This window comes from Pinus tabuliformis, chromosome 9 (genome assembly GCF_031772625.1).
Source record: "Pinus tabuliformis cultivar Carrire ecotype Pingquan chromosome 9, CPIR1, whole genome shotgun sequence".
Classification (NCBI taxonomy): Eukaryota; Viridiplantae; Streptophyta; class Pinopsida; order Pinales; family Pinaceae; genus Pinus; species Pinus tabuliformis.
Window position 1 is genome coordinate 1,956,174,294 of NC_142307.1, and position 16,554 is coordinate 1,956,190,847.

The following is a 16,554-nucleotide window of genomic DNA, read 5'->3' on the forward strand; positions in this document are numbered from 1 at the left end:
TGACAAAGATCCCAAGATAGGTGTCAGACCAGGAGTAACTCCAGACTAGGCAAAAACTGATTCGTTTATTTCATTAGGTAGCTATTGTTTATATACATGAATGTGACTGATCAGTTCATCTTCTTGATGACTGTTCACATTCCGGGTTCACCCAACCGCTAAGGATTAGGTGTCAACATTCCCCCCCTTAATCTGAAGGGATGTTGGTGAGTCCAAGCATCGTTCTGAATCTTTCAAGCTTTTCTCTTCCAAGCGCTTTGGTGAAGATGTCTGCAATTTGCTCATTTGTGGAACAATGACGGAGATGGATTGTTTTGGCCTCAACATGATGTCGGATCAGATGATATTTAGTATTGATGTACTTAGTACGATCATGGAACTTTGGGTTCTTGGCCAACTTTATTGCAGAGGTGTTATCAATCATGAGTGGAGTTGATTGTACTTGTTTTACCTGCAAATCTTCAAGAATTTTCTTGAGCCACACAATTTCTTTCGTTGCTTCAACTGCTGCCACGTATTCTGCTTCTGTTGTGGAATCTGCTGGAACTGATTGTTTGCGTGATCTCCAAGAGACAGCTCCTGATCCAAGACTCATAGCATATCCTGAAGTAGATACCCCAGTTTCTTTGTCTCCATCGAAGTCTGAATCAGAGTATCCATCAAGCTGAAGTCGTCCACCTGTGTATACTTGATTCCAAGGTCTTGAGTTCCCTTCAAGTACCTTAGAACTCTTTTTGCAGCAGACCAATGTCCCTCACAAGGTTTTTGCATAAACCTGGAGAGGATTCCAACAGCAAATGAAATGTCTTGTCTTGTAGTAGTGATGTAGATGAGACTTCCTACAAGCTGTCTATACTTTGTTGCATCCTCAAATTCCTTTCCTTCAATAGATGTGAACTTTAAGTTTTGTTCCATTGGAGTAAAAAGAGGATTGCACTCTGTCATGCCAAATCTGTTTAACAAATCTCCAATATATTTCTTTTGAGAAAGAAATATGGATTTTGGATGTTGGGTTACTTCAATGCCAAGATAGTAATGAACATAGCCCAAATCAGTCATTTCAAAACTTTTTCCTAATTCTTTCTTTATGGATGCAATATAGCTTTCATTGTTCCCTGTCATTAAAAGATCATCTACATACACCACAAGATATACAACTGTTTTGCCAACTTTCTTGACAAATAAAGTTGCATCATCAAGATCAAAATGATTGAAGTTGAGTTTCAGAAGATGCTCAGTTAGTTTTTCATACCAGGCTCGTGGTGCTTGTTTGAGGCCATACAAGACTTCACGAGTTTGCATACTTTATGTTCATGTCCTTTCACAGCAAATCCTTCAGGCTGGGACATAAAAACATTCTCTTTTAGATCTCCATTCAAGAATGCAGTTTTTACATCCATTTGATGGACTTTCCAACCGTTCTGAGTAGCTAGTGCAAAGAGTGTCTGGATGGTGGCCCATTTTGCTGTGGGGGCAAAAGTTTCCTCATAATCGACCCCTTCCTTCTGTGCAAAACCTTTTGCCACAAGCCTAGCTTTGTGCTTGTCAAGTGAGCCATCAACTTTGTATTTGTTCTTGTAGACCCACTTGCAGCCAATTGGTTTGGTTCCAAATGGAGGATCAACCAGCTTCCAAGTGCCATTCTTTATGAGGGCATCATACTCCTTTTGCATCGCTTCTTTCCATTCATCATGAGAAGCAACTTCTTTTAAGGAAGTTGGTTCAAAATCTGTAGACAAGTTCAATTCACAATCATAAGTAACATCCATATCAACAGGTGAATTAGAGTCATCTACATCACCTCCATCTTGTCGGTTTGTATTTCTGGTTCCTGTTTTTCCAATTTCATCAGGATGAACACTTTCAAGTGTCTTTGTCAGCCACTTTGGGGGACCTTTCTGAGATGGTCCAGGCTGCTTTGTTGATTGAGTTGGGACTGAATCAAGATTGAGTCTCCCAATTCTATCAATTACATCACTTAAAGGATCATCCGGTGTTGGAGTTTCATGCAGGGGAGATTGTTCTTCAGAAGAAGATTCCACATGTTGATCTAGTATAGGAATCCCCCCTTCAAGATGTGGAATCTGATTATCAAACTCTTGAAATGATTTCGTTTTTGTGAATCTATCCAAGTGATCAAGTTGCCGCTCAACAACACTGTCAGATTTGGATGATTCAAGAAAAATGACATCTCTAGATACAACAAACTTTTTATTTACTTCATCATAGAGATGGTATGCTTTAGAGGTGTTTGAATACCCCAGGAAGATACACTTACGACTTCTAGCACCAAGTTTGTTTCTATGTACTTTTGGTATCAAAGCATAACAGGTGGAACCAAAGATCCTGAGATGTTTTACCGAAGGAACATGTCCATACCACAATTCATAAGGAGTCTTGTTTCTTATAGCATTTGATGGACATCTATTTTTTATATAGGCAGCACATAGAACAGCGTCAGCCCAAAACATTATCTTTACATTTTTGAAGAAAAGCATGGATCGTACCATATTCAAGATTGTTCTATTCATTCTTTCTGCTACACCATTCTGTTGGGGATTATAAGGTACAATTGTTTGATGTTTGATCCCATGTTGGCGAAGATAGTTGTCAAATTCATTTGATGTATATTCTTTTCCATTATCAGTGCGAATAGACCCAATATGAGATTGTGCATCATTTTGAATCCATTTATGAAAATTCTTGAATGTTTGAAAAGCATCAGATTTGTTCTTCAATAAATAAACCCAACACATTTTGGTGTAATCATCAATAAATGTCATGATATATTTATTTCCATTTGCAGAGGGAACAGGCATTGGACCACATAAATCTGAATGAATGAGTTCAAGCTTCCTATGTGCTCTTGAATGTGAATCATGAAAAGACTGTTTGCTATGCTTTCCTAGAATGCAAGCATCACATTGCTTATGTTTTCTAGGAATTGTAGGTAAACCAGCAACACCATTTTTCTTCAATAAGCGGAGACTGTCATAGTTTAAATGTCCAAACCTAGCATGCCATAATAAACTTGATGGAAGTGTACCTTCTTCATGATGAGAAATATATGAGAAATGTTGTGCATGAGCAGAGGTTCCTTGCAGTTTGAGAAGCCTTTCTTCTTCTATTCCCCTCATGACAAGTGAGTGGTCAGAAGCTTTTCTTACCTCAAACTTGTCATCAAACATATGAATGGAGTGACCTTGCTGGCGGATGTGGACCAATGACAACAAGTTTCTCTTGAGCTGTGGGAGATATAGAACATGATCGAGAAGAAAGTCTGGAAGACCAGGCAATTTAAGCCTGATTGTGCCAAGCCCTGATGGCTTGATTTTTGACTGATCTGCAAAGTACACTGCTCCATCAACATTGTCAGTGAAATCTTCAAAAAAATCTTTCCTATGAGTCATATGACAGGTTGCTCCTGAATTAAGCAACCAATCATTTTTTGAAGAAGCAAGTGAAGCATTAAACAAATCTTCATTTACTCCAATGTTACATTGTGCCTCAATATAGTGAGCGGATTCAGGTGCTTTACCTTTGTCTGTATCATCAGTTTTACCTTTCTGCTGGTTTCTTTTCTGCTCAATTTTGTCCCATGGTAGCTTGCATGTAGAAGCATCATGTGATCCATTTCGTTTGCAGCGAATGCAATGCAGATCTGCCTTTTCTCCTTGAGAATGTCTGCCCCCCTGCCTCTGAAGTATCTTCCTCTTCCTCTTCGTCCACCTCTTCCTCTTGTAGAATCTTGAACAGGACACTTTTCTTTATGAGCAAGGCAAACCGTCTCTTTAGAAGATTCAGGGACTGTCTTCTCTCCAAAGGCTTTCTCTCTTTCAGCAAACTTTTTCACAAGAGAGTCAAAGGTTATATCTTTAAGATTTCCATTTGCTTGTAAAGACTCAAGATAATTGGAGTAAGTAGGATAGAGTGCCTTGAGAAAAGCAATAAGAGCGATATCCAACTCAACCTCAGTGGATTTGATATCATGCATTATGGATTTAACTTCAGATGCAAGAGCAAGAGGATCATTATTTTTCAGTTCAAGAGTGAAGAGTTTAATCATGAGCTGAACAACTTCAAGTGCAATATGTGAGTCATAGAGTTCTTTGAGCTTTTGTAAAGCTTCAAAGGCAGTTGAATATGATGAAATATGGCGACTTACTTCTTCATTTACAGATGGTGCGATTAATGCATATCCTTTGCTGTTCTTGTTATCCCAAATGACGAGCTCTTTGTCTGATGTAGGCTGTACTGGGTCATTGTCTCCTTCTCCGATACACACTCATTTCCACAACTCATTGAAGATGAGGGTGTGTTTTATCATTCGGGACCATTCAGGATAGTTCTCCTTGCCAGTGAGAACTATTCTTACCATAGAGATGATTGAATGCATTCTGTAAAAAATACTTCTGCTGATAAAAAAAAAAACTTCCTTACGTTACAGCCTTATGCACTATATTTTCTTGAAATATTATGTACATATCAATATTACATATCACTTTATGCTTCAACACAGCATTACCATTCAAATGATAGAAAAAAAAACTGTGCAATACTACTATGTCACACCATTTCAAAAAATAATACGTCCACCAACAGCTTCAATGCGGTTCATAAGCAGCTTCAATGCGGTTCATAAGACTGCTCTGGAATTTAAGCATCAACCATACCTCAAAATACTTAGTCACAATAATATTTTGTCGTAGTCAATAGTGGTAGAGGCTAATAATTATTATTGCTAGTGTTAACGGAGCAGAGCAGAGTTCAGTTCATATTGCATGGTCAATGCCATGAAATTTTTCCACTTAAAAGAACAAATATGGCGTAGACACTAATGTTTGCGTTAGCGAATTGTAGCCTTGCGGGCTTCCATGGACTTTCACCAAACATGAATAAAAATATATTGATACGTTAATAATGCTGCGCATAAAACGTTAATACCACTGCGTCGATGGAGGAGGATCCGACAATTGAACAGGCGCACGAGGATCTGAGGTTCCCTCCCGTGTTGTTGATAGAGTTTGCAATAGACTTCGCCCGGGAATTAGATTTCCCAGGTTCCAAACCTCTTACGACTTTATGATGCTCAGCGGTGGGGTAGAGCAGGCGGTGGACCGTGCCTCTCCCGATCTCTCTGCAGGTGCTCCGTTCTGCTATCCCTGATATTCTTCAACGAGTAGATTTTAACACTGCAACATTCACCGAGCGGGCTACAAATGTACAGAAGAGTGGTGGGTTTGGCCTTATCAGGGCTGTTGCTCACGGGGCGAAGACGATTGCTCTCTTCTGATTTTTTGGCCGAGGGTATAAGCGGTTCGTTGCAGAGAGGCCAATGGCAAGTAGGAGGCGATAGACTTACTTAAAAATGGAGGTGTCTGCGAAGAAGCGAAAGGCGGAAGAAGCGAATGACATGCTGTTGGTTATCTATTCTGAGATAGTTCATGGGTCGATTCAGAAGTATGGGGTTAGTGAGGGCCTTTATGCTTCTTTGAATACAGACAATTGGCCTGGCATAGACTATTTGATGCTCGATGCCCAAGTTCAAACATTAAAACAAAATGATACAGATAATGCAAGCGTAAGGATAATCAAAACGATAATACCACATTTCCGCTGCATGGAATCCCTCAGAACTGTGATGGCTCGCCTTCGAGCTCGAGATCAGTTACCAATACTGTCGAAGCATCATTTTACCAACGCATCTCTGGGTACCATGTCAGTCCAGCGACAGAGGCAGAGCAGCGCTCAGCACTGAGGCAGTGGCAGACTATTTCAGGACAGAGGCAGTGGCAGAGATGAAGGGAGTTACGACTATTTTTAGGACTGGCTCTGATACCATGTCAGACCAGGAGTAACTCCAGACTAGGCAAAAACTGATTCGTTTATTTCATTAGGTAGCTATTGTTTATATACATGAATGTGACTGATCAGTTCATCTTCTTGATGACTTTTCACATTCCGGGTTCACCCAACCGCTGATAAAATGTCAATTATGTATATATTATATATTGTTTTAAAAAAGTTCTGTATATATTGTGAAAAAAAAGTTTTTATGGTTAAAACATTTATTTGGTCCTATATATACTCCATATAGCATTCAAAAATACAATTTAAACAATGAAAAATTACATATTGTATTTTGCACTCTAAAAACGTTTGCACATGAAGAAAATTGATCCCTCGGCTCATGTTAGATCCGTATTTAAGATGGATCTATGTTGGTGTTTAATCAAGAGCACCAACCCTCTATGTACCTTGATGTTAGTGATATTGATTGTTGAACTCCTCTATCATGACCCTACTAAAAATGTACCCACCACTCAAACCAAAATATTGACTTGACATGCTACATTTTTCTACCTTATATTAATGCTTAGAGGGTGATATTAATGACAAAGATCCCAAGATAGGCAATGATTTTGATGATATGTAGGTATTTGTTGTAGCATGATTTTTTTGGATGCTAGAGGCCATCTAGAGCCTGTTTGTTGATGCATTTTTAGTTCAGAGATGGATTAAACTTGATGCTATTTTGGTTATGTGCACCCTTATATGCTATATAAATGAGAACTTGTAATTTATGGACCTGTGGTTGATGAAGATTATAACTACTAGATTATTGATGTTATATGGTTTAATCCATGTTCTTATGCTTTTTATAATTAATCCATCACTCTACATGCTTTTGTTGACATATATGCATCAAAATATATAAAAATATATATTATATAGAATTTGCTCCCGACCTAGAAGCTTCTGAAAATTGTCGCTCCCCACTCCCACTTCCACTTCTGCTCCCTGCTTCCAAGCTGCCTTGGGTGTGGTTAGATTTAATGTGCAAATACCAGAGTGGTGTTCTTTCTATGTTAGCTTCACAATTTGCATAAGATAATTGTTTTATGTTGCCTGCAAGGATCATAAAAGCAAAGTGCTGTAAGCAAATTGTTTTGAATATGTATGGTTGGCAGGTCTGGGTGTGTTCGTGGAGTTGCTTCCATACAGAAGCTGGAGAATTCTAGGCAGGAAAATGGACCAAATGTGTGTGTTGTGACTAGAAATGAACCTGATAGAAGTGGTTTTGCTACTGAAAAGAGGGAGTGTTCAGTTGGATCAGAGAAGGATCAAACTTTCCTTGAGAGCACTACTAAGTACATACTATAAATCTATTCCTTAAATTTTCTTTTCCTTTTACTTTTATATTCTGGCTTGATTACTATCACAATGTCCATAAATAATAGCAGTTTCTTCTCCATATGAAGATGAAAAGTATAAAAAGCAATCAGCATGATGGCTCGAGCATGATGATTTACTCTATAAAACTGCATTGATAACTTTTGATAGTGATAGGCTTGCCTGGTCATATTTTGATGTAAATCATATAATCTAATTATCTTTGTGCATCAATATTATATATAAGATGCATTTTCCCTAGGAAAAAGAAACACGATTACTTCTTAGTCTACGGGAAATGTTACGTGCAAGAGGACCTAGTTCTCATTGGGTTTGGTATTTACTTTATGGGTTGTACTGTTATTTAGATTTAAATGTTGATAGTGTCTATTTCTTGTATTATGAATATTTACACTAGCTCGAGAAACATAATTCTCTTTATAAATGAGGCCAATCATTGAGAATATAACACGTCCACATTCTACCCATGCCTTTACATATATGTATTCCATTAACTTGTCTTATACAGATGATAACATCCTTTCTGTTTTTTCTTTCATTGCTTTATTGGGTTTTGGTTTGAAACATTTCTATTAATTTCCTGTTCCTTTAGGTTACCTATACATGAAGAGAATCAGGCAGCTAGCTCAACTGCAATAATAAAGGGGAAGATGTTTCAAACACCACGATCTAATTCAGCCACGTCAGCCATTTCTTCACAATGTATTGTTCGTTCGTTGCCTATGTCTGATGGTTTGGAACAACATTCAGGTGTAAACAGGATCCACTTTGCCCCTGGGTTAGGCAATTGCAAGCGTCCAGCACAAACCATATCTTCATCATCTTCAGTAGCACAATGGGTTGGGCAGAGGCCAGTAAAGACAGCTCGCACTGCAAGAAGAGTTAACATGCCTCCAACTGCAATTCAAGTTGATGATAAAAGTTTTGCAGAAGTTTTTGCTTATAATGACACTGCTGGTGGTAAGGGTGCCAAACCTGATTCCCATGCAATCTTGGGGCCAGGTGTTGCAGGACGTTTACCAAACTGTAACTCTTTGATCCATGGCAAAGTAAAGACAGAAAATCTGGATTCCTCAACTGGGTTATCAGAAAGAGGGCATCTAGAAGGGGGTGATAAGAGCAAATCTATTGACAAGAGCAAGAAAAATGCAGTTGTAGGGGTAACATTTAAACAAGCTGATGCAAGTCCTGCAACACTGGTTTTGCCTACAAATAATTCAGAGGACTCTTCTAAAGAAGGCAATAAAGACGGCATACACAGGCAAGGAAGAACCAGGAGGGGTTTAGTTTCTGAAAGGAAGAGGGTATGTAAAGATGGTGACAAAATAGATGTAACTTCAAACACAAAACGGCTTCGAAGTACAGGGATGGTTTCTGATAAAGTGGAAAAGTAAGCAGTGATTTTGTATCAAGATTAATTATAGTCTATAGATAGTATATTAACATCACTTGGAAAAAAATATGGGCACAAACTGATTATCAAAATACATTTCCTTTTTCTTTTCAGCAAGTCAAGCCAATTTTTGACTAAAAAAATTTCATCTGATTGCAAGCCCTTGACTAGATCCAGGCGTGCAGTAAATAGTGGGTCATCAGACCTTACAGGTACACTGCCTTAGTTCTCCCAAGTTAATTTTCAGTTGGTCTAGAAAACTTGGACATTATATATATGATAAAATGTTGTATATATTATTATGTACCTTATTTAAAGTGGATATCATAATTTGGTATGCATGCTTTTGCAGGGGAAATGGATGATGATCATGAAGAAATTGTAGCAGCAGCTGAAGCTGCTATTAATAAAAGCTGTATGTTTTCAACTTCAAAAACCTCTTAAATTAATAACTGGCATATGTATATATGTTTATTTGATTTCAGAGTACTGTAGTTGTAGAGTTACTGTACGAGGTTCATAATTGTGCTGCTTCTTCATTTGATTGACTCTGTGTAGCTTTTGTAAGTAATTGTTTTTCTTTTGATTTATTTTGTCTTTTTGCATGGTTGCCACAGACATTGCGTGTTCTGGGCCATTTTGGAAGGAAATGGAGCATTACTTTGCAGTCCCTACAAAAGTTGATATAGATTACCTGAAGAGATATGTAATTTATCTTAGCACATACCAATTCATTGTGTTTCCTGCTTTGGGCCTGATGATATACATGCTAAATATTTGATATTTGATTCTCCTTTTATTTTATTTCATCTAATTCTTTGATTCCTTTAAACTCATAATATGGTAGATCCTTCGGCTGATGTTAACAAGCTGCCTGTAGGAATTGTTAGATTTCCAAGGGCATCTATTATTTTCGGAAAATTAAAAATTTTACTACTTTTCTGAAGAGGGTATCCACTGCTACCACTGTTATAGCCAGTTTTATCAGAACTGAGCTGGTTTTGCCAAAACTGAACTGACCAGTTCCACTGGTTTACAAGGGTTGTCAGTTCAAATCAAAGGTCTAAAATTTAAATGAGAAATGGCTGGTTCTGTAATGAATTGGTCGGTTTTGTGATGGAATTGGCCAATTTTCTATGGAACCAGCCTTAAATGCCTGAACCAACTGGTTTTGTATGGAACTGACTAGTTCCATACTATAATTCATACATTAGTCTTTGGATGACAAAATTAACCCCAAAATTTAAAAAACGAAGCAAAATCCTAGTAATTAATGATAATATTAAATTCTTAAAGTAAAAGTTGATATTCCCTTTATCTTTGTTAACGTTCTTTGATATATGGCCACGGACTGGAGGAGTCAGGATGCCTCTGAGAACCACCCATGTGCATGACCTGTAGCCTGGTTTGAAACGAGGGCCTTTAAGGATCAAGTGTTAGGTAGGGGTAATGCCCTGTCCCCGCCGTCAAGTCCAGGAGAGATCTAACTCTGTGGAGGAAAGGAAACTCTGCCTGGGTAATCTACTGTGGAACTGTACGTTTGCATCTTATGATGCATCTAAGAAGCAAGGTCTGGACTCTCTCCATCTCATCCCAATCCCTCTGTACCAAGCTTGGCCCCCATACCTAAGAGCCATAAAGAACTGTAGGTCGAATAATCTCCTCCATGAGGTGGAGTTTGGATGGGACGTCTTCAAACTAAGTCTGGAAGCACTGTGTCTCAATAAGGGCAAGGGATCCATACCCTTGGTTGAGCTGGGTCTAGAATGCTTGTCCCATGCCAAAATGAGGACCTGTGTATGAAAATTCCAAAACTAGAATTCTATTGTAGGAACTGGTATTATTTCTTCTAACCGATAAATTAATTATTTAGTTAATTGCTACGACAACATCGAAATAAACACACTGCAACATTCACAAATAAAAATTGCTGAAATAAAATAGCGCTGGAATTGAGAAATGCTAGCACACACACATAAAAATTAACACCGTTGTTTTTGGACAAAAGTCCCCGGAAAAACCCAATGCAGGAAAACCGTTGCAACAAATGAGAGTTTATTTTATTATGCAACAATGAAATCTGAGTACAATCTATGTATGCTCAATTGGAAATCCAATTAGCAAGTATCTGACAAAAATAATTAGAGAGAATAAATTCTCTCACTGCACAAACAATCCCGACACTAGCTTCTACAGAAAACTGGTTGTCCAAACCCTAGTGTAAGCCCTTTTGCGCTGCCTCTCACATGTGTGGCTCGAATTTGCCTCTAAGAAAGACGTCTAGCCTGCCTTTGCTACTGGAAGTGACTCTCTAGTACTCTCGAAGACTTTCTTGGCCTCTGGAAATTGAATAGACCTCCTGCTCAGCTAAATCTTACTGTGCTTCTTCAACCACTGCACAGTCCCTGCGCTGCTTTAGCGCGAATCACATTTGTCACTTGCCGTTGTCTCTCCGGATCTGGAAGACTTCCTCCGGATCATTGTCCCTGCCCCTCACTAACCCTGCTTCGATCTCTGGCTCCTTGGCAACTGCTACTGCTCTCTTAGAATTGACTTGCCAAGGAAATCGAACTGTTGGTGTGTGTTCTCCAAGTGCCCATCAACTTCCTCTTATAATCCACTGTTGGAGCACCAACGACCAAGATTAAAACTTAATCAATGGCTAGGATCATCTTGGAGTCGATTCGTGTGAGTTTCTAGATGATTCTCACCTTATTTCAATTAATATTGATTAATTAACCATATTCCCTAAGTTTAGACTTAGAAAATATTTAAAACTTGACTAATAATCTAATTGAGACACTTGTAGGTGGAATTTTTAGAAACGATTTCTGGGTTTTGGAGATCTCATGTATTCTAGCCTCTCCACCAAATTTCGTGGCTAGAACACATCCGATGCTATAGAAACTAACACTCCATCTTAGCGAGGACTGTGTTCTCTCCAACTAGTGCTCAACAACTCATGTTGCAATCTACTGCTTCTTGTTGCTACAACACCCTATTTTTGTATCACCTCTTTCACGCTGTTGATGTCTGGCTACTACTGCCCACCAACCACTGCACAATTCTAATGCTGCATCTGTGCTGTTGTAGACACTGCCATCCTGCTGCCAACATTGCATCTGCACTATAACTCCCTCTCATCTGTTGTTGTTGCAACTGAAAAACATCCAAAATACTGAATCAACTGTGTTTAGTATGATGCATCTGTTTCTTGAATCTTGACTTCTACTGGCCTTTGCATTGTCACTAAAGTATCTGCACTGCTATTGACTCTGTATTGTGCCACTCTGCACTGCTACCAACTTTTCACTGCATTCCTCAGTATCTGATTGCTGCTAGTCTGCAACTTACACTCTGGTTTTGGCTGCATCAACTGCCACTGATCCATCTTGCTACTGAATACTGTGGGCTTCCGTAACAAAGTTATGTTCCATGAGGTGGACTCCTCAAGGATCTTGCCCAATCTCTGTAGCTCTTTGGGGCTACAACTCCAAGTCATCCCACCTCACTCTTGGAGGTATGGCTGCCATCATCGCGAAGTCTTCCTCTAGCCTGGAGGACGACTTGTCGATCTCGGTTGACGCTGCCTACTGGTCCTACTTCTCCGACTTGTCCCTCTTCCTGAGAGGACACTGCTTGCTGTAGTGACTGCTTTCATCACATCTAAAGCGCTTGGCCTTTGACAAGTCCTCCTTCTTTCTCTGCTCCCCTTGCCCATGACTGAGATCCTTACATGCTAGGGCCACATTCTCCTCCTCCTTCACCACCTTCTGCACACTACTACTGCTACCACTGATGGAGCTCTTCAACATAGCTCGTCTCAATTCCTTCTCTTGCAAATCAACCCACATTCTGTCCCATCGTCGTAGCGTGTCTCTGCCCAATATACTTTGAACGAAGACTTTCCAGTCTCTGAGACATTGTTGAGTGCAATCATACTTAGCTCTGAAGGTTGAGGTGCTGCCCCAACAATTGAGAGTTGGTCTCAGACTTCCTGAATCTTGGTGGGGAAGGGATCTATGCCTTCCCCTTTCTGCATCCTGATGCATCTCAACTTCTCCTCTAGGAACATCTTCTGCTCGAAAGTACCCTGGTACAACATGGAGAGAGCATCCCACATTTTTTTGGCTGTTCCCTTTGCCGCTATATGTGAGACTATATTGTCCCAGACTCCATCCAAGATCAACTGCTTCCCCTGCGCCATCTCCTTCCAATATTCCTTGAGCTGGTCTGCATCCTGAGGAACTGCTGCTTCATTATCTCTGTAGGCTTTCAGGCCATATTCATCTAGAAGGAAGGACATATTGGCCTTCCAGATGACATAGTTGGATGATCCATCCAACCTATCCTGATCTCTAAGCCCTGCAGTGGCCATCTAGAAAATTGTCGAAAATCTCCTATTTCTTTCTGCTTGGTTGCTGTTTTTCTACTCGCACTCCCTTTTGGAGTGAGAAGATCTGCTCACAACTACTGCCAATCTGCAAGGGAAAATAGAACTTTTGAGACTTGAATTTCCCTGAGAGAAATTTTCCCTTTGCTATGTGTGCTTTTCTCTTCCACCTGATGCTAGTCCTGTTGCAGCAAAATCCCTCTGCAACCATTCGGATATCTGCTCAGCAAAAATTTGAGCTGCAACTGCGCCCTCTGACTGCTGGAATCACTCTCTTGGGCAAGTCAAATTTTCTGCACTCCTGCAACTGAAAATCGAACTGCTAGCCCAACAATTCAACTTGCTTGTCTGAGTACTGCGCTGCCTCTAAGAATTTCGGCATGTTACTCCCTTTAGCAGCGAAATTCTTTCCTTTGCTTCAGAACTTCCCGATTGATTACTCACGTTCTGATACCATGTGAAAATTCCAAAACTGGAATCCTATTGTAGCAACTAGTATTATTTCTTCTAACTGATAAATTAATTATTCAGTTTATTGCTACGGGATCATCGAAATAAACACACTGCAACCTTCACAAAAAAACTGCGGAAATAAAATAATGCTAGAATTGAGAAATGCTAGCACACACATAAAAATTAATACCGTTGTTTTTGGACAAAAGTCCCCGAAAAAACCTAATGCAGGAAAACCGGTGCAACATGAGGGTTTTATTTTATTATGCAATAGTGAAATCTAAGTACAATCTATGGATGCCCAATTGACAATCCAATCAGCAAGTATTTGACAGAAATAATTAGAGAGAAAAATTTCTCTCACCCCACAACAATCCCAACACTGGCTTCTACAAAAAACTGGTCATCCAAACCCCAACATAAACCCTCCTGCGCTGCCTCTGCGCTACCTCTCACTCGTGTGGCTTGAATCTGCCTTTGAGCACGCCATCTAGCTTGCCTCTATTGCTGGAAGTGATTCTCCGACACTCGTGAATACTTTCTCATCCTTTGAAAACTGAATCGACCTCCTCCTCAGCTAAGTCGAACTACTCTGCTTTAGCTATTGTGCAGTCCCTGTGCTGCTTCAACGTGGATCACTTCTGTCACTTGTTGTTGTCTCTCCGGTTCTAGAAAACTTCCTTTGGGTCACTGTCCTTGCCCCTCACTGACCCTGCTTCGATCTTTGGCTCTCCGACAACTGCTGCTGCTCTCTGGAAATCGATCTGCCAAGGAAATTAAACTACTGGTGTGTGTTCTCCACGTGCCCATCAATTTCCTCTTATAATCCACCATTGGAGCAACAACGACCAAGATTAAAACCTAATCAATGGATAGGATCATCTTGGAGTCTATCCGTGTTAGTTTTAGATGATTCTCACCTTATCTCAATTCATACGGATTATTTAACTATATTCCCTTTGTTTAGACTTAAGAAATATTTAAAAATGGCTAATAATCTAATTGAGACACTTCTAGGTGGAATTTCTAGAAACGATTTCTGGGTTTTGGAGATCTTATGTATTCTAACCTCTTCACCAAATTTCGTGGCTAGAACACATCCAATGCTACATAAACTAACACTGTGAATTGGACTCTCAAGTAAATGTAAGATGCGGTGATACCATTGTCTTCTCCCTAGAAATAAAAATGCAAGTATGTAAGGGATCTCCTCGATGTGTTGAAGATCATAACCTTGGTTTTACCTAGGTTGACCTTCAGCTATTGAAGGTCATAGAAATCAGCTAGCACATCCAGTTGTCTCTGCAGGCCCTTGGGGTTAGAGGCCAATAAAACCAAGTCGTCATAAAAAAGGAGTAGAGAGATCAACACTTGATGTAGAAGGCAGCCATCTCGATCCTAAATGTACTCCTGGAGGAATGACTTGAACTCATCGATATAAATCTCAAAAAGGGTAGGCGAGAGAGAGAAACGATGATTAACACCAATGGTACTCTGAATGAAATCTGAAAGGTTGTGAGCCAACTTAGTCATCCAATAACATGCTCATACAATATCATGATGGCTGCCAAAAGGGTTTCAGAATCCCAATGTCATGGAGTCTCTGAAAAAGTGCCTCCCTCAGCACTGTGTTGAATGCTTTACAGAAGTCAACAAAGTGACTGCAGACTCTCGAAGAATGATAACGCGCCTCCTCAATGATGGATCAATTTATAAATATGTGGTCAATCGTCTGGTGGTTTGGATAGAAACCCGCTTGTCCCCTGGCTTTGAGATTTTGTCGCTCTAGTTTTCATTTAAGCAAAAGAGCACCATGTCATTTAATCAAAAACCCCAAGTCTTTTATGTCTCTCAATGTTGGCATTGATTGTTGAACTCGTCTGTCTTGACCCTAGCAAAGATGTACCTTTCACTTAAAAAAATCACTAATTAATCAAGTTTAGATTTTTCTACCTTATTTTAATGCTTAGAAGGATATATTAATAATGAGGTTCCCAATATAGCCAATGATTTTATGATATGTAGTGATTTGTTGTAGCATGATTTTAGTTGGACTCAAGAGGCCATTTAGAGCATCTTTGTATATGTATTTGAGTTCAGATATGGATTACATTGGATGCTATTTTGTTTATATGCACCCTTGCTGTATACATGAGAAAGCTTTACATATCTAATGTTTTGGATTCATAAGATTGTTTATATATATAAACTTGAATGTTTTATGTACTTTTTGGTTATTTGTTTTTTTCCTTGTTTTTTCTAGTTTTGACAATTTCTACTTGTCAGGGTTCACTAGTTCGGTGATTGGTCCAATTCTGATACCATTGGTTATAGTTGAAGAGTCATAAGATTGGTAAGAATCAGTTTGGATTAGAAGCCACCATTGAAGGGTATTCACTCCATCCAAATCACCAAAGACATGCACCCAATCTCAACCAGTTGTCACCTAGAGGAATTTATCTTTAGTGGCATCCATTATGGTGTATAATGGGCAAGGTCAAATTATTAATACTAAGTAGTGGTATCAAAGCCATGTTAAAAGCTTTTATTCAAAGGATGACATTGTAAAATATTGTAAATGAATTCCTGATTCCTTATGACTCCAAGAAGCAAAAATATCTAAAGTAATTGACGTCTACTATACCTAAGGAAAAGTTTAGTGTATTGGTAAAGAGTAATGGCTGCACCTTTTGAGGATAATTTGTTTCAATACACATTGCAAAGCCATTGATAAGATTCAAGAACTCTAGGAAGAATCAATCATAAGGAGTATGATGTTCAAATGCAGTTAAGTAAATAGCTTTGTGAATATATACAAGTGATAATGATGTAATCACCTGCAATGGTGATGACCTTGTAAGCAAGAAATACAAGGATGTGAAGAAGATCAATTTTCTTGAGTATGGTTGCTAGGGTATTGGGTTCATCTTTACATCTTGGGTTAGGTTAATTGGAACTTATTACCTTCCACGAAGATCTGATGAAGTTAGAGGGGATGCCATGTTGTTTCTATGGAGATTTTGTATGGCTGCGTAACACACTTCAACACATAACTGTGGAGAATAATAAATGTCAAATTATATTAATGCTGCAACAAGGAGGTTGAGGTAGTCTACCCACA

The 16,554-nt window shown here is 39.2% G+C and overlaps 1 protein-coding gene across 3 annotated transcripts in view; it reads left to right on the forward strand.

The window, feature by feature from the left end:
* Nucleotides 1-16,554, forward strand: part of LOC149156811 (uncharacterized) — a 186,564-nt gene that overhangs the window by 101,178 nt on the left and 68,832 nt on the right. The window contains exons 5-9 of one of the 3 annotated variants that reach the window (XM_089438616.1): nt 6,972-7,151; nt 7,787-8,584; nt 8,759-8,799; nt 8,940-9,002; nt 9,205-9,293. In XM_089438616.1, coding sequence (XP_089294742.1) covers nt 6,972-7,151; nt 7,787-8,584; nt 8,759-8,799; nt 8,940-9,002; nt 9,205-9,293 — 1,171 coding nt within the window. Of the gene's footprint in view, nt 1-6,971; nt 7,152-7,786; nt 8,585-8,701; nt 8,800-8,939; nt 9,003-9,204; nt 9,294-16,554 lie in introns of all 3 variants that reach the window. The other 2 variants (XM_089438615.1, XM_089438617.1) reach the window with 2 other exon arrangements.